The 21,354-nt window shown below is 35.7% G+C and overlaps 1 protein-coding gene across 1 annotated transcript in view; it reads left to right on the top strand.

Annotated features, from left to right (window-relative positions):
- Window positions 1-21,354, top strand: part of DCC (DCC netrin 1 receptor) — a 750,532-nt gene that overhangs the window by 636,344 nt on the left and 92,834 nt on the right. Inside the window, exons 20-21 of the mRNA XM_077777558.1 lie at window positions 1,667-1,861; window positions 6,738-6,770. Of these exons, the coding sequence (XP_077633684.1) occupies window positions 1,667-1,861; window positions 6,738-6,770 (228 nt within the window). The remainder of the gene's footprint in view (window positions 1-1,666; window positions 1,862-6,737; window positions 6,771-21,354) is intronic.

Here is a 21,354-nt window from a genome sequence, read left to right as displayed (position 1 = left end):
TTGCATTTATTTATTAATGAGCTATAATTCTTTGNCCCTCAGTTTGTTCTCCGCATTCAAGAGTCTCTCATGGTTTGCCTCCCTCCCTCTCCCCCACTATTTTTCCCCTTCTTCTCCCCCATGGTCCTTCGTTAAGTTCCTCCTAATCCTCCTAAATGTGCAAACATATGGTATCTGTCCTTCTTTGTCTGACTTATTTCACTCAGCATAACACCCTAGAGTTCCATCCATGTTGCTACACATGCCCAGATTTCATTATTTCTCATTGCCATGTAGTATTCCATTGTATAGATAAACCACATCTTCTTGATCCATTTGTCAGTTGATGGACACTTAGGCTCTTTCCATGTTTTGGCTATTGTACCATCAATCCTGCTTATTTGATTCCAGACTTCTCATTTTTAAATGCTTACGTGAATGCTTTTTTTAAAGGAAAAACATCCCCAAAACACAAGGAAGGCAGATATTTTATTCTCATTTGATACACAAAGTCAGGAATAAATATAGCAATAAGTACATATCAAATATTCCCATTTGATATATAAATAAAGTCAGGAATAGCTGACCTGAGATGAGAATACAGTTTTCCAAGCTTTCTATGTCCTTGGACACTTACAACAGGCCATAATAACTGTACAATTGCATTAAATGTCATGAATGTAAAACATATGTGCTTACTGACTAGGAGATTTCATTCCATAACTGAGTTTTAAAACCTATTATGTGGAGTTGATTTTATTGGTTTCTCTGAAGAATAAAGCAATATAGGATATGGCTCCTGAATAAAGGAATGTTTGTATCCTTTTGAAGAGATAAGACATGCACATCATAAAAGCTAAAGATAAACAAACAAACAAATAAGTAAGTAATAAATAAATAACCAGTACCAGGGTCTTCTATTCAGTAGATGTGACTCTTTAGGGGACAAGAGTGGACACTATTCTGACTCAAAAATACTGTAGAGTTTTCAAAAAATATAGAAAATTGTATTGATATTAATCATGGGGGTTGAGTTATAAATGAGTCAGAAACAACTTCTTTACCCAGTGATATTTTACAATCCATTTTAATTATGGTCTTCCAATTTTAATATTAACCAGAAGGAGGATTCGCAGAATCTTTGTAAGTTTTGCAGAATTCTTTACCTGTGTCTTTCATCTTTTACTGAGCTCTCTGCATTATAAGACATTCATATTTGCTGCATCAACAGTCTCAACAAATGCCAAAAATATACAGATTGCACATATCAAGTAAGGCAGTGATTCCTGAACTTGTTTGAATACAGAAATCATCTGGGGTGCAGATTGCCAAGGTTACCATTTGCCTATTATGTTATCTATTGCTGTGTAACAGTATCACCACAAACAACAGACATTGTTATCTCAGTGTTTCCATCAATCAGGAATCCATGCACAGGACTTATAGGCAGCATAAACTTTATATTTTTAAATATGGCAGATATTTTTATTTTGAATGGCCTATTCAATCGTTGATCCTTGCAATATAAAAAAAAAGTCATTACTTGCCAAACTGAATACTATAACTAATAGATTGTGAATGTATAATAATCATTGCAAATTATATTTGGGAAACATGAGTGTTTAGAAGCAGAAGTATAGCATGTGGTCAATATAATAAACAAAGTTAAATTCATCTATTTACACAGCTTACATCTTGTTTTACACCTTGGACAAGAACATACCAATTGATGACTGGGTTATGGAAACAATCAGTGGTGATCGACTTACTCACCAAATCATGGATCTCAACCTTGACACTATGTATTACTTTCGAATTCAAGCACGAAATGCAAAAGGAGTGGGTCCCTTGTCTGATCCCATCCACTTCAGGACTCTGAAAGGTTTGAATAATTTTCTCATACAGTATAGCCTCTCTTTCCTCGTGGGATTGTGGTAAAAAAGTTATGGAGTCTGTGTAAGGAACTGTCTTTGCCATCTCTATTGGCAACATGACTACAATGGACATTCAAAATAATTTAAAATGTACATTTTTATGCTGAAATCCAGCAAGTCAAAGAAAGATCTATTGTGTTATCACATTTTCTGACATCAGTACAAGGCAGGCATATTTAACTTGACTTTTTTTTTTTCATTTACAGTCCTTTTGGAATTTTATATTGATTTCATGTGAATTGATTCTATTCAAAATATAATGAAAGTTTTTAGCCATTTTATGTAAGGAAATAAAAATTAAAAAGCACTGAATTATGTGAATGTCATACTACTGCCAATTTTAAATGTTTTCTTTGAGGAACTATTGTCCCTATATATACAAAGAAAAGTTGATATGGCAAGACAGAAAATCTCAAACAAAATGAATGTGTTTATTTTAAGACCTAGGGTAGCAACAAGGAAAAAATATCTTACAGTTTGATTACTAGAGGAAAACTCCCCATGCTTGTAAGAATAAAAATAGCTACTCAATTCAAGCCTAGTTATATGTTCACAAAGATGGTAAGGCCCAAGAACAGTGACTACATCGAAATAATCTTCATGTTAGTCCTTACTAATTTACAACAGTATTATTTTTTCTGGAACTTACATGGTTTCAAGAGCCTCTGTTATTCAGCAATTGAAACAAAATTGAATGTTTCATAGCTGATATTTAAAGATGTATATGTAGGCATTATGTGTGTTGTTCTAAAGACAGGTACTTGGCTTTTAAACCTGTGACCACATTATGTCTAGATATCTGGCCAAAAACTTGGTAATACATAATGGCAAACAACTGAAAAATTAGAAACATGAGGATGGTTGACATTTTCACCCAGTCGGATATTAAAAGAAGAATCTTAGAACAATTTTAAAGCCATTCAATTTCCCTAGGAAAGGTACCCTAATAAATAGTAGACTTTTGAATTCTGGTGAAGGAGCTAGCCATTCAAAGCCGGACTTGGTGGTAACAGCTAAATCTGAAAGTTTGCCAAGAATACACAAACAAGCATTCAGACTAAGCCTTAGTGACAGTTCTTAGCAACAGAGGAGAAATTGGGGAGGGAGGCAGGAGGAAATGAGCTCATCTTCATCTCTCCGGGTTTTTAGGACTTCATGTCTAAATCAGGTTCCACTCCAAATGAGCAATTGAAAGGAAATTGGTTCTTCATTTTGTGGGAGCATGAAATGTAACTAGATACTGTTTCACAAATGCTTCGTCTTTATCTATAGACAAGTGCCAAATTAATTTCATGCTCACATCATGTGCCAACTAGAGATCTTAGGGAGGATTTAAGATGATTTAAGGCATCCAAATGTATTAAACAGCAGAGTGATGAGTTATCACAGGATATACAGACCCACACTGATAACCATCCTGTAGATTATTTAATGAACCCTGTATCTCATTTGGTACTGTTTACCTTAAGTGCCTTAAACTCATCTATGAAATGATGTTCAGAACTGAGAATAAATTCAGGAATTTGTTATAATTGTCCACAAGCATTATTTCTAATATCTTGATTGAACTGTTTAATATTGTCTATCCTCAATAAGGTCATGCTCAACTAATAGTCAATTAGATTTTAAAACAAATCTTGCTCGCATAGTAAACTAAGCTTTAGATTGATTGCATTCTAAATTATTTAGAAATATTGATCTTGCCTATCTTTATCAATAATTGACATTGTACATGTATGTATTCTATATGTTACAATGGCAAATATTCTAAGTCAAACAAATTATTCATAATAGATTTACTTATAAATTACTCACTGGCCACAGTGAACCAAATCTATACTAAAGACATCAAATCATGCTCCTGCTCTCTGATTTAAGATTTTCAGTTTCCAAAGCTGCTTCAAAACATAAGGCCTCTATTCATCAGAATGTAACTTTGTTTGACAGCAAGAAAGGCTCACATGTTGTCTTGAAGCTAAGAAAGCTCTCAGTAGTCTACTGGGTAACAGGCAAGTGTTTCATTGCAAATCATGCCCCAGGCAGGTGTCTACAAACCTCATTCTTTCATATGCAAGCTTTGCAATGACAGTAGCATTTACTATGAGAGACTAGAGTTTTGTCTTTGGTTTTAGCCACCATCAAGAGAGGTATAGGAAATTCAGTCAATAATCACTGGTTAATGAAAAGGACACTTATAATTAAAAAGGGATTAAATTATAATACCCTTGTGTACATGTATGCATGTGGTACATCTGACTGTTTCTTTGGAATGTTAATTAAAAGAACTTTGAACTTGATTCTCTAACCACATAGGACTCTGCAATTATACTTCCCCAAATACTCTCCATTAAGATATCCATACACTTATAAGCCTTTGGAAGAGGTATAAGATGCATGTCAATTTCTATCACATGTGCTGTTCTGTCCAGTAAACCAAGCTTCTTCATGTTAGCCTGTCAAGGAATAGGAAGACAGGATGCTTCTACCAAAACAGACTAAAGTGGGATTCTGTGGAGGGATGGAGTCACCTTCTACACACAAAAAAGCAGAGTCTTTGGCAATGAAATAGCACTAAAGTATGGTCTGTTCTCTAGACATCCTTAATCATCATACTGAAATGAGCATCTTTCCCATCCAAGGATATAGAACTGAAAGTTCCATACCAGAATATAAAAAAAGTTTTAGTCTACAAATTATTTTTTACAAAATACATGATTTTCTTGACAAATACAGGAGCAAATAAAAAGCCAAGACACAAATTATGATACTTTTATGCCATTATTTGTCTTTAATAAAAAGTAACTATTAGGATATATTTTATCCCTATTGGTAAATACTCTTTGGTTGATCATTTTTCTTGAGACATTCAAATTTCTCAAGTTATATCCAATCCAGATTACTAAAAGAGAAACAAATCCAGAAGATAAGAATAGGATGACATCATTGCCCATAACATATTTATTTGTCACTTGATAAAAATTTCCTTAGACTGTAGATAATGCATGTGTATAATTAAAGACAAAGGGGAGAAATGAAGAAAATGAAATGATATTGTTTTTTTCTTTTATTGATGTTATTCCAAACATATGTCCCCTAAATATGAGATGCTGATTAGGGTAGCTTCTCCAGTATATCTTGTTCTGGCTGCCAAGCTTTCAGGCTTTCTGGATTATTGGTCAAATATGATTCTGACATTTCCTTCCTCATTCTTACCAGAGACCTGGTGTGGTACTTCCTACAACATAGTGTCCTTTCTCAAAAACTACATTAGGATCTCAGTAAAAATCCCATTCCTGTCTATAAACTACAGATAATGCAGTTGCCTATCAAAAGCACTTTTCATCAACAATCTCCTAATACTATAATAAAATGTATCTTGAGAAGTTATTAGTCTTTAGTGGCAAATGGGAGAGAATATTAAGAAAAAAATTAAGTTGTGATGATTAGACTAGGAAAGATTAGGTTGGAAAACCTGGTGAATTAAAACAATGTTTGTTAAATCTTGAGGAGCTACAATGACATTTATAAAACTTATTTAAAGCTGGTAGAATCTTAATATAATGAGCACTCTAGTGTATACACCATTTTCCACAGAGTCATTCAGCGTTCGAAGTCTACTACATATTAAGATACCTTTCCCAGTTTATCCTTATTTCATAGAATTTGTCTACATATTATTTTAAAATGAGAGAAATGAAATTATTTTAAAAGTGATAGAAATGTGTAACTAAGTTTAGAAATTTGTCCTATAATGTGACATTCATGAACCCTGTTCATCTGAAAGGGGCTTTTAAGTATTTCCATTCTGTATATTTTTCTGAGCAATTATTTATGTTACCTTCACTTAGTAAAGGAAAGATCACCACTTCTAAGATATTTGCTATAAGTTATTTTTCAAGCAACAATGATGTATTTGCTGGAGACTGCTACCCAGAATGAGAGAACTAGGGTGTTTAGGTTATAGGTTGCTGTCATGGGAACACTATAGGATTTCTGTGAGTTTAACTGAGACACATAAAGAAGCAAACAGCAAGTGTAGTAGCCTACACATCAAGTTTTAGTGCAGTTGAGCTCAATAAACCCAGAAGACTGGAAGCTCAAAGAAACTCCAGTATAGGGAAATAATTCTAGTTGACAGAGACTGACAATGATCTACATTGGTCAAAATGTCACATCGCAATTTTATAAAAGCAATGATACCATGGATTTACCTCATACACAGTAATATTTTATTAACAGAAAAGAAGCCATCTTAAATAGAGATATTTTTAAATTTCAAAAAGTAAGTCCTTTTCAAGAACATTATTCATAATGTGATTGAAGTTGTCAGCAGATAGGAGTTTTAAAGTCTAAAAGCTTATCAAATCATTTAGATTAAAACATATTTATTATATTCTTTTATTTTACCCCATTCACATGGGAATTAGTTAAGTTCTCTTGTTGAAAAAAAAATTGAAGACAAGAAAATAGCTTCTTTAGCTTATTTTAAATATATGGGTGATAAGTACTTGGTAATTGCATGCATTTTTTGTATGTATTGTATTTTAATTAAGCTTCCATGATGATCATTCTTGAGTTGAGGTGTAGAGGAATAAAACAAACAACATTTTTAAGAACACGCACAGCAAAACCAGTATTTTCATATTTTTTCCTCTGACTACTATTTAATAGAAATAATCACATCAACCATGGTTCCTTATCAACTTTATTTCAACATGGCTTTGGCCTTGATATGAAAACTTGTTAACAAAACTGTTGATTTGAAGTGTCAGCTTTCTTGCTAGGAAATGTCAATGTCTAATAATATTTCTTTCTCCCCCACAGTAGAACACCCTGACAAAATGGCTAATGACCAAGGTATGGTGGCTCAATCTGTCATCCTTTCTCTCCTTGAATCAATTCTATCTGTTAGGAATGTCAGTCATTATTTTGTATTCCTTTTATCACCTGGGCCATACACCTGATGAAGCAGACACTGGCGTGATAATTAATCTTGTTAATGAAGTTCTGTTTGGCTGAAGCTGCAGGTCTGTTGGGAAGATGTAAATTTTCTTGAGAGGAAATTGTTTTGTCTCTATTCTGAAGGACCAATTAAAATGTCAAGCTTCTTTGTATGAAATAAATTTTTAGTCTCTGTCTGCACTTCTGAATAATTCACATTAAGTATAATTAAGCTCAGCATAATTTTCAAGCTGCTCTTACACCCTTTCGTGAGCTATGGATTAAAGTTCTGTAGCTCTACAGAGAAAAATCGTAAATCATGTGTGCTTTTTCTCTACGGTGAGCTTCGTTTAATAAATAAAAACAAAGTTAGGACAACTTTCTTAGGGCATTACTATTGTTCATTTTGAAGTCAGAGAGCTTTGATTCAGTGAATCAAATGCTGCTTTGACTCAGAGTATTTTATTCTCCTTCCATCTTTTGCTAAAAGCTGATTCATGTAGAGAAACAGGCATGGTTCTTACACAAAGGAAAATGGAGATTAATAAGAGTTATCCATCAATTCCCAGGTAGATATGACTTTGCTATTACCATCATTTGCACACTGATAAATTAGGATTTCATTATTTTTACCCCAAAGATAATCAGTAAAATTCTAGAGGAGAACAAGAATAGTTTATGTGTTGTATTTTCTTCAGCATGTTATATTCTTTAAAGAAAGGGGAGTTTGGAAGTATTTGCAACTGGTTGTCAGTGATGTTAGTATTTGCTGGCTCAGCGCCTACAGTTTGTGTATTTTGTCTCATGCTGTGGACGTCTACTATCAGTGGAACCTGCATGCAGGCATCAGGTCTCAGAAGGCACCATCTCGTAAGATTGGAGGAAAACATTCTTTTCAACAAGAATGCTTTTTAACGTTTGAGTATTAAGCATCAGGATATTAACACTAACATAAGATTGTCTACATGGTAGTATTTTATATAATGATTCCATCTTCAGTTTTCTCTCTTCTGAGTCTTCACATCATGCCTCTGCTTCAGAGAACATGGCTAGGACTTGACACATGGAGTAATAAAAATGAAGCAATATACAGAAACATCTACCCAGAGTTAACATTTCCATTAATCACCTAAACTTACTTCTGCTTACTTCCACTTAAAATATTTTTGTAAGATCAATACCTACTAAATGGTGATATCTGTAAACTATTAATGATGAACACTGATCAGTTAGCATACATGTACTCCGGTGAATTAAATATTAGTGCTGGCCAGATCCAAATCTGGAATAATTGATTAGCAGAAGCAGTTTTTATTATTTCATTTATAAAATAATTAAAACAGCTCTGCATAGCCTTCTTAAATGCATTTGGAAATTCCACAGGCAGAAAATTCCTTTTTTCTTTTCTTTTTTTTTCCTTCCCCCTCCCCCACCACAGCAGGTAATTCCCAATTTTTGAAAGTATATTTAGAAGAATAGAAAACACACCAAATATTTTAAAAATATTTTAATGTTTATATGAGAGAGAGAGAGAGAGAGAGCACAAGCAGAAGTACAGAGAGAGAGGGAGACAGAATGCAAAGCAGACTCCAGGCTCTACGCTGTCAGCCCAGCGCCTGATGCAGCACTCAAACTCATGAGCCTAGCCATGAGATATGACCTAAGCCAAAGTTGGATGCTTAACCAACTAAGCCACCCAGGCACCGCCCCCCCCCCAAAATTTTTAAGTAAGTGAACCAGAAGAAATCTTACATTATTAGAAACTTGGGTGATGACATGCCCAAGTTTTTTAATAAATGGATTTTGCTTTTATTTTTCAGCTAACTGCTTTGTTTAAGAAAAAATGATTCCCCGGTGTCTCTGATTACATACTTTCCATGAATTTTTCTTGGATTCTCATATTAAAAATGAAATCAAATCCATTATCAGGGAAAAAAAATTCCCAAGAATTATTGCCAGTGGCTGAGTCTATTAATATATTTGGGCAATTGTTATTTTTCTTCATCTGATACTATTTAGAAAGATTCTGTCACATATTATGCTACTTGGTGCCTTATTCAATCACAGCTGGTATGCAGTTTTTCAAACTGATAGGTTCTAAATTTTACATCAAACTCAAATCACTTGTAAAATTGAGAGAAACTGACAGCATATAATTTAGTGATTATACATAAGATCTTTACATTCTTACAAAAAAAAGCATATAAAATTTACTGGCCATCAAAATTTCTCTGTAAACAAAGTCAGTCTTCTGAGTCAATGACCACCTAGAAGAAAAATAACCAAGCTTGAAGATTCTTCTAAGATTGATGAAAGTAAGAGGAAAAAGATGTTCTGAATGTTCCCCCTCTTGGCACAAAACAAATCAGTTGAATATGTTTTATTGTGCCTACTGTTAGACCTATTTGCTCCTTCCCATGGTGAAGTGATCCCAGTTACATCTATGACAGGAGCCGAATTTCTGTTGAGACGAAATTCAACACCTTGAGTCAGAGTTCATCTTGCAAACATGAATCCTATATAGAAAAGCATGGGATCAAATGAGAATAAGAAAAGTTTTGATTTAATTTAATGAAATATCTTTGCAGACTTTTGTCAAAATTACTTTTTCTTGGAATATAATGTATGCCTTGCAGTGCATAAACATGAGAACAAAAATTCAGTTATTTACTTGAATCAGTTGTGATTTGAGGAAAATATTTTCTTCTGAGTAATAGCAGTAGTAGTTTGAAAATGATAGACAATTTACATGGAACTCTTTTTTTCTCTTCATGTAGTTATAAAATGATTATATCTAGCATTTTCTTATCCCTGTAATCTCAACCTACTCTGTAATTCCCCATTTTTGCAGCCCCTTATCTCTTATTACATATCCTAATTTTTTTCTCTAGTCTCTTCCAGGCACAAGTGGCCAATAAGTTTGAAGATAATCATGAGATTTTACAGATTAACCACAGAGTTTAATTTTTAGGAAGGTCAGGTAGGATTGGGAAATTGTATGGGCTCTGTGAAGTGAGTGCAGAGGGCATATAAAAGCTGTGATTTATTTTTTCCTTTTTTATATTTCATATTTTGATAAGAACCCTGTGAATGTGTGTGTGTGTGTGTGTGTGTGTGTGTGTGTGTACGTGTGTGATGGTAAAATGAATTCTCGTTTAGCTCTATCACCAATCACTGTTCTGAGAATTCCCATTTAATTCCTCTCTGCAATATGGTGAGATACAACTATTATTCCCACCATGGCAATGAAGAAACTGAAGCTCAGAGAGTTTAAGTGCTCACCCATAGACACACAGCTAGTAAGAAGCAAGGCCATTATTCAAATCCTGTTCTTAACCACAGAGTATGTTCATCCCACATTTGTATACATACACAACCCTACACCCTGTGTCCAACATATGTCCATAAGGTTGCTGTATCTAAAGTTTGTGTATGGATATCTTGACAGTATCAGCTTCCCTTTCCCCATCTCTGTGAATAGACCAAAGAACAAAACACAAAGCAGCTTTCAGTCTGGGGTCATCTTGTTAGTGGGATGTCACAGCACTATCTATGTGATCCTGACAGTCCTTTATCTCAGGAAACACAGGGATGGTGCTAATTCAACTGTCTTAGTCAACTCAGGCTGCTAAAACCAAATGCCACACTGGGTGGATTAAACAACTGTTCCACGCACTTCTGGAGGCTGGAAGTCCCAGATCAAGGTCCAGCAGGTTGATTTCTGGTGGGAGCTCTCTTCCCAGTTCTCAGACAGGTGTCTGCTTACCATGTCCTCACAGGGCAGGGGAAGGGCCAGCTCTCTCCTATCTCTTCCCATCAGAACAACAACACCCTACCCTTGTGACCTCATTTAGCCTTAGTTGCTTTGAAAGAGGCTCACATTGAATATTAGGAATTCAGCATATGAATCTGGGGGGCTGGGGTGGGGGGCACAATGCACTTCACAGCATCCACTTTCAAAAAGAAAGCTGTTCTTTCACTCCCACTAATTATCTCCCCAGTTTTTCAGAGGAAGAGACAGAAGGCAGTTGTGGGCAGTATTGGACCCCAACACATTTCTCTCTGTCTCCCAGAGTATAGCCTCTCCACTGTAGGCTGTTGCTCTGTGTATGGAAAATTTGGCTCTTTGATTTTCTATAAAGAGCTTAAACCATTTAGAGCTTCTCATGGTAAACTTATAAAAGCCTCTGCTTGGGGTTGCAATGGAGGATAGCTGTAACTATAAATTATGACCAATTCTCAGAAGTGATTATCAGATCAGACCTCTAATCTTAAAGGGCTGTTTTTACATCCTCACATTCTGTTTAACCCCCAAATATTGTTCTCCACTTTGAGGTGTCTATGTGTAAAAAGTGGTAACCCTTAGCATCATGACTACAAATGTTTACAAGGTCATGTGTGTTTCCACATCTGCTCATTGGCGCACTTTGAGTAGGTGCTAGGGCCATGTCACAGTACCTTAAAGAGGGTGGGAATTTTTATGAAATGATCTGTGTCATGGTTGAGGTGAATCGGGAAGAAAATGCTTGCTTTGAGCACTCTCCAGTGTCTTTTCACCCTCCATTGCCTGCAGAGGGATGATCTCAAACACCAGGTCTACAAAGGAGGTGGAAACTCCACAGCCAGTTTATAGATCCAGATGCAGGTGGCCTGCTGAGAACTGCCCTTCCACCAGGAGGGAGAGTTATTCTCCTCTGAATCGTGGTAATGGCTAATAAAGCTCCGGCCTTCCCATCAGCACTGTGTGTGCTCCAAGAGTCTGGAATGGGATCAGACACCTCAGTTTCTAGTACCATCTTGCCACTATGACCTCCTGTGTGACTTTGGGATTGTGACTGTCATGTCTCAGCATCCTCACCTGTGAAATGATGACTTTAGCCCAAATTATCTTTTGTTTTCTTTCAAGATTTCAGATGATTGGACTTTAAGATTAGTATTGGTATAAAATACCCAGGTATAGCATCTTTGCACAGTGTAGTGAAATTCATATTTAGAAGAATGATTGAGACCAGTAGGTATCTGTGCACCGTCCATGTGCTGTCATATATGATCCTCGTAACATCCTTCCAGATGTAGAAAATGAAACACAGAGATGCTAAAACTTGCCATAAAATACTCACAGCAGGTAAGTGGTTAGGTTGAGATATATATCCAGGTTAAATAAATCTAGAGTCTCTGCTCTTAACCACTGTATAATTTCTGGAAATGCAGTGAGTTAATTGGTTCCCACTTTGTTATCCAGAGGGTGAAGCCTAAATGGCATCGCCATACGTTCACCTAGTTGAAAGTTCTTTGTCTTTTCCTCAGTAGGGTATTCAGGCAAGTACTTAACACCACACCTGCCATTTTACACCTCAGTGGATTTAATCTCATGAATTAAACAGAACGTTAATTGTTTCCAATTCCAAGGAAATAGGGTTTTCAAGGCAGTCTAGTCAAGCTTGGAATTTAGTTAATGTAATCCAGACTTTGCAGGGTTTGGATTACAGCAGCCAGGGTGCTGTTTAAAAAAATTGAAACCTTTAGCTTTTTGATGGGAGCTGTTTAATTGAAAATTAAAACCTCTTTTTACTCTATTGTTGTGTGCAGTTTCAACTATTTTATTATTCAATTGCTTGCTACATTCCCTTGAAAGAACTATTCTCACCTGTGCTTTTCTCAGGTCCACATTTTTCAATTCTAGAAATTATGATCATGGTGTAAAAGTAGGGGTGAGAAATGAGTAGTGTGCTTTTGATAAAGTGTTGAGGTGCTTCTCATGTTCCCAGCAAGCAGTCAAGTAGCTGCCTAAATCAACCTCTCAAGAGCTTTTATGTTTCAATAGGTAACTCCAAAAAAAAACACATACTCAGGACTCTTAAGAATTGATATGATTCATGGCATAATTCTAAGTTTCTCAGACCCAAAAGATAGACATTTTCGTTAACAAGCCCTCAAAACGATTTCTTAAACAAGTTCTTCTTGTAAGACCCACTCCACTATTGAATATCCTTCTTTGCTGTAGACATTAGCCAAATACCAGGTTCCTGGCTTTATTTTCTGCTCACTTCTGTTAGTCCTGGACTCTGCCTCCTCAATTCTCTTTCCATAACTCAGATGGTTCACTGATGCTTATGGAATAAAGTCAGTTATTTCACATTCATACCCTGTCTACCTGACACCAACCACCTTTTTCTAGCTTCAAGGCTAGTATATCCCTCCACATCCACCATAGCCTACTAGCAAAAATGCACAAATCACTCTGGGAAAGGTGCTTTTTTCCAACTCCATGTTCTAACTGGTACCATCCTCTTAGCTTTAGCAGAACTTTCTTCTTTCTCTACCAAGTCAGGTCCTCATCTTTTAAGACTCCCATTTCAATTCTGCTTTTTTTCCAAGAAGGTATTCTCACCTTTCTAGGCTTTGGTTCTTCTGTATGTCCATAACACCCAAACCTATCCCTTGCCCTGCTCTTCATTTCTTATAGTTTGCTATTTGTATTCCCATCCTCTGGGCCAGGTTGTAAACTCCTTGATGGCAGAAGACTGGTCTGATTGACACTGTCATCCCCACCTCCCAGTCTCTAATTGAGAATCTATCATGTTAGAGTTGCCCAATAAGTGTTGAACTGACTTATGACACACATCTTCAGAGAAACGGTCACAGAATAATATGGAAAGAAAGACTTTACTATCTAATCAAAAGTATAGTTTGGAGACCCAAATAATGCTCAAGGCTGTGGATACTTAATGTATGTTACTGATCTTGGGGAAGATGCAAACAATGTGAAAATATTTTTCCAATAAGACAAAAATATCTTCAATATTCATCTATTAAGTTAAAGCTAAACAGGAAAGCAACACATTCTCTCTGATTCAGGAAATGGTGGTTACATTTATAGATGATTCTGACCTCCTATGTCCTTGTATTGACCTCTATCCTTCCTGTCATTTCTTGTTAGCAGAAAATTTATTTTTCTTGCATTTCCCCTGCTGCTTGTAATTCTGAGTATAGAAAGGAGAAAAATAAAAACTAATGGGTGTTGAAGAGTTTTTGAATTTTCAAACATGCAGTATGAAAGGGACTGGACTCACTTTTGACAGCTTGCTGGTAACTATGTACCTAGCACTGTGCTGGATGTGGTGAACCATAAGAAAGAAGTACAATTTCATGGGTCGGTTTTCGAGAAGCATGCAATATGGTTAGGAACAGTATGTAAATACTCCCAGCCAAGCATGAAAAATATAAATGTGAAATCAAGAGGTATGTGGATGCTCAGTCTGTCAAGCATCTGACTTCAGCTCAAGTCACGATCTCATGGTTTGTGAGTTCAAGCCCAGCAACTGGCTCTGTGCTGACAACTCAGAGCCTGGAGACTGTTTCAGATTCTTTATGTGTCTCTCTCTGAACCCCCCCTCCCCAAAAATAAACATTAAAAAAAGTGGTACTATCTTGTATGTATATCATATAACAGGGTTTCGAATGGGAAATCACTGTCTATAGTAGCAGAAAAGACTCCTTAGACCCGACTGGACTTTTAATAAGTAGAACTTGATGTGACACAAATGACTGCAGAGGGAAGGATTACTTGAACCTTTTTGTAGACAAATCCTAGAATTGGAAAATCAGGATGCCAAGAAGCTGTTCAAAGAACGAGGGTTGCAAGCCACATTCAGGGGACAGTAAGGGAACCACTATGCAGAATAGTGCACAATGGGGGAGGAGAGAGAAAGAGTTTTTGCTCCTTCTCTCCACTCTCACACAGTAGTTCTCTGGCTTTCTTACTTTTCAACACACCAAGTATCTGCCGTATCCACTGCCCACTGAAGATCACATGCTTGCTTAGATCCAGAACCCTGCAAACCCCACTCACTCTTGCCTGCTGATGCCAATTATTTCTTGCTTGGGGAGAGGGGTGTGAGAGCATGGGACAGAGGAGGAAAGGAAGACATGGAATCGGAATAGGAATAGGGCCTAAGTATCCCTCACCTTTGAAGCATTTTCCTAGCTTTATTTGTCCATTTCTGCTATGCCTTTTCTGAACTGTCACCTTTACTAGTCCCAATGCTCAACATGGTTACAAACTGAACTATTTCCTTTGTCTTCCAAAGTCTGTGATGTTCTGTATGTCCTATTGAAAATGGCGCTACCACCTCAAGTCACACTCCCACATCTAAACTTTCACACTCACACACCAGGATCTACTCTGAGAGATGCTCTAATTTCTGTCCAACTCACTCCCCTATCCTTTTTTTATTAACTCACCTGCTAATGGTAAAATAATCATCATCAGAGTCAAACCTATTCAGCTTCTTAAAATGAATATATTAGTTAGTCTTTCTGAACCACGGTTTACTCACCTATAAAATAGAGCTGATAATGTCTGCCTCGTGGATTCATAATTAACATTATTCTCATGCTACTTATTACAACAGTCTCTTATCATTTGTTCTTCAACCTCAGCCACAATACTCTGTCTAAAATACATATTTAATTAAGTCACTTTTCTGCATAAAATATCTGTAATAAAATATCTGTAATGGACCTTTGTCTTCTGCAAGAGAAATTCTAGAGTTGTTGGAAGAACATACAGAGAGTTTAATTATTTCATGTCTGCCTGTCTTTCTAAGCTTACCCACCTCACTCTATTTTACCTGATCTACTCACCTTTTAAAAATTCTCAACACAGATGTCACCCTGAAAAGATTTCCATCATTTTACTAGGCATAGTCAGTCATCCTATTTTCCCATTGTGGTACCTACTAATAATACTCTTAAAACTTTTGAATATACATGGAAGTTTGTAATAGACCCTTAACATTTTTCCCATTGCTAACTTATGAGCCTTTGCAGTAGTCATTTTATATACCTAATACTTACAGTAGTGGGTCCATTCAATACATTTGTTGACCAGATGGGTGGAACATGGGCTGATACATGAATGAAAAACTGTTGTGCCCCAACAATGTCATCATTTATATATACTTGCATTGCAGCCAGTGTGATACTTATGTTCTAGTGTTTTTATACTGTAGTTGCAATTTGCCAACATACTGTCAGTTGCAGAAGAAAGAGTTTCTATGCTCTTTTGTTACTTCTTCTCTTGCTGCTTGGTAACTTTCACTCAGACACAAACATATCTCACACTGCCTTTGGGCTAAGTTTGTGGACCATCTAGGTAGGAGAGACTTTCATGATCATTCAGTAGCTTTTAACAGCTGCTCCTTTATAATCCACAAAAAAATCTTCCTCATTCTCCATGTTTTAGTCTGGCAAATGAACTAGCTCTTGGGAAGATCTATTCATCCAGAAGACTGCCCATATTTAGAGAAACAGAAGATTTTTTAGATTTTAATAAAGACAAGGCTGCATCTAAAAGTGATGTCTTAGACCTATATACTGGCCATTAATGCCGATATAGTACAGGCAGGAATGCATACAAGGCTATTCTGGTGAGAGGAGAAAATCCCATAATCACCATATTATTAATATATATGTATGTATTTTTTTCTTCTCATTGGCTTACGTATCATCATGTTCATAAATCCAGATACCAGTTAGTCTAGCATAGGGCTGCTTTACTCTGGTGCTTGCAAAAGAAAAAGAATGCAATGTTTGTAATTATTTTTTTCTTCCTTAGAACATCTGTCAGGCAACTCTTCACCAAACTGCAAAAGGACTATACATATGCCTCAGGAAGTCAGGACCCAAAATCAAACAGAGATGTCAACCAAGAGCCAGAAATTAGGGGTTCATTTATTTAAATTGTTCATGTCTATGATGACTATAATTCCTATTTTGTCCAGAAGTGTCCTGATTAATACCCAGATCTGGGAAAAATTGATAATAGCACCCTCTTTCTTTCTTAAAGTGTCCTGATTTTCATTACTATATGGTCACCCAATTCATAACATTTGTATGTGAAATTTAATCTTAGATTTTAGATTCATTTCTAATGATTATTTTAAAATGATTTTGCATTTCGTTGTAGTCTACTCTGTTCATATTTTATTGCATAAGATCAGAAATTGGAACTCAAAAAAAAAGTGCTTCTCCTAGTCAAGGAAAAGATGGACAATTGCATATTTGGTTCTCTTGTGCTGTGTCTGACTCAGAATAGATCATCAAATACATGCCCATTGCCACAAATTACTGCTCTCAGACTTGCCACAGCTGACAAATATAAGGAGATGTTTGGAAGGAAGGAAGGCAAGAAGGATTTGTTGAGGAGCAAGTCTCAATATGTGGCAGGCATTATTAGCTTCTGTTACATTTGAAATAGTAACAATTCAATCAATAAGCTGTCTTTCATGATTACTTGCAAACAGTGTGTTGATTAATTATTTTCCATTAATATATTTTTGAAATATCCTAGGCTTGAGTTATGATTTCGCTTCCTGGTTTTTAGATACCCTGATGCCTTTGTTCAAAGTCAGTAGTATTATCAACTGCATGATAAATTGATCTCTTAGACACTTTTCCAGCCTCTAAAAAATCATCTGCTTCAAAATAGATTTCCATATGATCTGTGTTTTGGACTGTAGCACTGTATTCAGGTGTCATTAATAGATATCCTTTATCCTCTGGTATACAAGACACAAAATCAATTCAATTTCCATCATTATTACCAGAATTATTTTCAGAAAACCAATTCTAAGATCAAGAAGATACCTGAGTGCTCTGCATCTTTGGGAGGTTGTGTAATAAGCTTTTGTTAAATGACCAGTCTGTTCATTCGATTTAGATTATGGGTCATATGTTTTTCTTCAGATTGATTGTGTGGGTACCATTCTGGAGGACCCTCTGTTATCCTCACTCAGGGAAGATAGATTAAAGAATAGATCAGAACCACCACATCCAGTTTTCCCTATGTCCGCTGCAGATTAATTTTCCATTAACTCCTCCCAAAACTTGTAAACATCTACTCTGAAAAAAACAGACTCTAAAAATCCTAATTGAATTAATCTTTGGTAGGGGCTGAGAAAAATATTTTATCATGGGAAATATCTTCCATCTACCCATGTCTGCTAAAAGTAGGGACTTAATGTGAGAACATTAATGTTTTATCTTGCTTGCATGCACACACACACACACACACAGACACTACAATAAAAATATAAAAGTAATATTTTAAGTGATATGTAAGAAGAAGAACATAGAAAATAACTTGTATAATAATAAGTTAACTTTTTCACATTAATAATACATCACTGAGCATTCTAAGTTACATTAGTCACTCATCAGGCATTGAGAACACAGTCTATTTGTCACTTTAGTAAGCACCAAGGTGTGTAACCATAAGCACACTTCCTACAGGAAGTCATATTGCCTCTACACACTTTCCCCCTCAATCCAGAGAGCAAACGACAAGAAAATAATGAAGACTTTAACTTTCATGCAAAGAAACATATGTCCCTTGCAAAAGAGAGAGAGTGAGAAAGAAAGAGAGAGAGAGAAATATCCTTTAAATAAAATATAAAAGTTTACTCTTGGGGTGCCTGAGTGGCTCAATCAGTTGAGCATTTGACTTCGGCTCAGGTCATGATCTTGTGGTTCATAAGTTTGAGCCATGCATCTAGCTCTGTACTAACAGCTCAGAACCTGGGGCCTGCTTCAGAGTCTGGGTCTCCCTCTCTCTCTGCCTCTCCCCTGCTTACATACACACTCTCTCTCTTTCTCCGTCTCTGTCAAAAATAAATAAACATTAAAATATATAAAAGTTTAACCTTTAAATGACTTTATAGCTCATCATATTGTGAAAATGCAAATCAAAGGGAGGAATAAGAAATTTCTGGTATGGACCTATCTAATAGCTACCTAAATAAAATAAATTTTAAAATATATAAATAATTTTGAATAATTCTAAAATAGTCATACACTTCCTCTCTTTAAAGTTAACCATGAGCTCATTTCTTTTGTTTTATTGTTCTTTCTGAAAGCACCATTTCTTGGTTTCAAAACCTAAGGAAAAATAGAACATTTGTTATAATTATCAAAAATTTTGAAGAAGTAATTTTTGGATGCAATTATCTGGATAAAATGCCTACTTGGTTAAATGGTATATAAATTCACTACTGCTCAGCATCTCAATTCCTTTTCTCCCCCTCATTTCTATTACAAAGAAAATATGGGTACAGAGTCACACAAGAAGTCTTTAGATTCTGTAGAATTTAATATTTCCTTCATTTGAATACAAAAAGCTAACATTTGTTGAAATTTATTAACATTATTCCTACAAATGTTATATTTAAATTTCATGTATTTATTTACTTATTTGAAATTTTTAATTTTGAAAAATGTTAGAGATTTAGTGCAGTATGAAAAAATATTCAGGACTTTTATGATAAATATAACTACAGAACACATAAGACTAAAAATAACACATTATTTTTATTTGCATATAGTTCTTTTAATAATATTAAACAAATAAAAAAACCATTATTAATTAAACCTAGTACCATTTTATAGTAAAAGATGGGGTAATTTATTCTTAAATCTTTAAATCCGGTAAAAATTAAAAACCATCTGCAGTTAGTTTTTAGATAGTATCTAGGATCTGAATACAGTGAACCAACTTGATCTGTCATGGCCAGATCCTTACCTAATATATATTTTTATATTACCATTTCCTCAAGGATCTAGGACTGTGTCTTACATTTAGTAGGCCTCTAATAAATTCTGAGCAAACTGTTACCAGTTTTATGCTCTGTTAATAAAACTAAGACCTCTGGGATCAGACAGTAATTTATACTTTTGCGTCAACTGACTTTCCATCTTGCAGAATCCCGTTCATCTGTTCTGTTTCCCTAGATCAGTTCCTATTAAATTAGCAAAGTTAATAAACACATTTAATATTTGATCCACATCAAAGAGCCCTTAAAAATGCTTTGACATGCAAGCAATAGCACTCAGAGTCCTCTTTGGTCTTCAGTGTCCTCTCATTTGACAACTTTGTGGTTCTTGCCTTAAAGCAGTGGGAGAATATTTTGTTTTAGATTATTATTTATCCATAAAGGAAAGCTTTCTGGAAGTTGAAAGACATATTTTAGAATGTAGAAACATACCCACACACAAAGCTAAAATTTGATTTTCATGTCTTTATATTTTTTTAAGTTGTATATATTTTTTTTTAATTTCTGAAAGAGAGAGAGACAGTGTGAGCAGGGGAGGGTCAGAGAGAGAGAGGGAGATACAGAATCTGAAACAGGCTCCAGGCTCTGACCTAGCTGTCAGCACCGAGCCTGACACCGGGCTCGAACCCACAAACCATGAGATCATGACCTGAGCTGAAGTCGAACGCTTAACTGACTGAGCCACCCAGGCGCCCCGATTCTCAATCTTTAGATGAAGAAATCCCCGGACTTACCAGTATCCCAGAAATGCATTTTGTGTTTCCTTAGTGAAGCGGTTCCAAGACTCTAAATTACCATAAATCCAATCTTGCTTGTTGATGATATCAAGTTCCTTTAAAGTACTTTCTGTTGGGTTTGTTAAGAGTTACTTAATTTTCTTTTCTGGTATCAATCTAATTATAACCAACAAAAAGTTAAGCAATGTCAATATACTAGATTGTGTGGATAGAATGCTCAAGTTTTAAGCTGCCCTCTCTTATTTCGAAAGCAGGTCCAGAATTCCTTTATCTGACATGGAGCCTAACCATTAGGACATCTGATTTTCTCCCACCTATTGAAATTCACAATGTAATCAATAGCTTCACTAAATCCAAGAAGTGCTATACCCATAGAGCTTTGTGTCTGAGTAATATATGGATGTGCTTGTGGGCTTGTTTTTGCATCTTCCCACAAACTAGCTGGGAGGCTGAGAAACTTCATTAAAAAGACATTTGTCAGGATGCTAGAGGAAAAAGAAAATCCTCCACAGACTATTTACCTAATTTCCAGCCAGTACAGGATTACTCCCACCAGGAATCATTTATTGCTTTACTGGCCTAAGTGATGGGACTGTTAGCATCTCTTTTGGCTGATTGCTTTGCAATCTAGTTGCTTTCAGATGTGAGAAAAGCTATCTTAATATTCATACAGAACTTCCGTCTCACTTCATTTCTTCCAACATTGATCTTACAATGTCCCATGGGCAAAGTTTATCCTCTACTTATTGAAACCCCAAATGTGTCATTCACACAAGCAAGGTGTTTGGGGAAAGGCTTGTGAACATTTTAGTCAGCCAACCAAAATGTTCAAATGGCTGCTTATTTCATTTGCTTCTCTCCTGCCTACTCTTACAGGAGAACACAGTCACTGGTCAGCAGATTTTATATTTACCAACTTATGCTGAAAACAGAATATGATGTGATTGGATTAATTTATGCATTGTTTGTTGGAAGCTTGACATCCTAACTTCAGTTCCAACTTGATATGAAAAGAATTTTTAAAATTCTGAATGTATAGTCTGTTAACAAGATTTGGGTTGTTTGCTCACAACTGTTTTGCAAATAAAATGATGGGATCTTGGGAAAGCTTTAGCAAGATGATTGTCTAGGATGCCAAAGAATGTCACAAGA

This window comes from Crocuta crocuta, unplaced genomic scaffold, assembly GCF_008692635.1.
Source record: "Crocuta crocuta isolate KB4526 unplaced genomic scaffold, BGI_CrCroc_1.0 scaffold36, whole genome shotgun sequence".
Taxonomy (NCBI): domain Eukaryota; kingdom Metazoa; phylum Chordata; class Mammalia; order Carnivora; family Hyaenidae; genus Crocuta; species Crocuta crocuta.
This window is presented reverse-complemented; position numbering and strand designations above follow the sequence as displayed.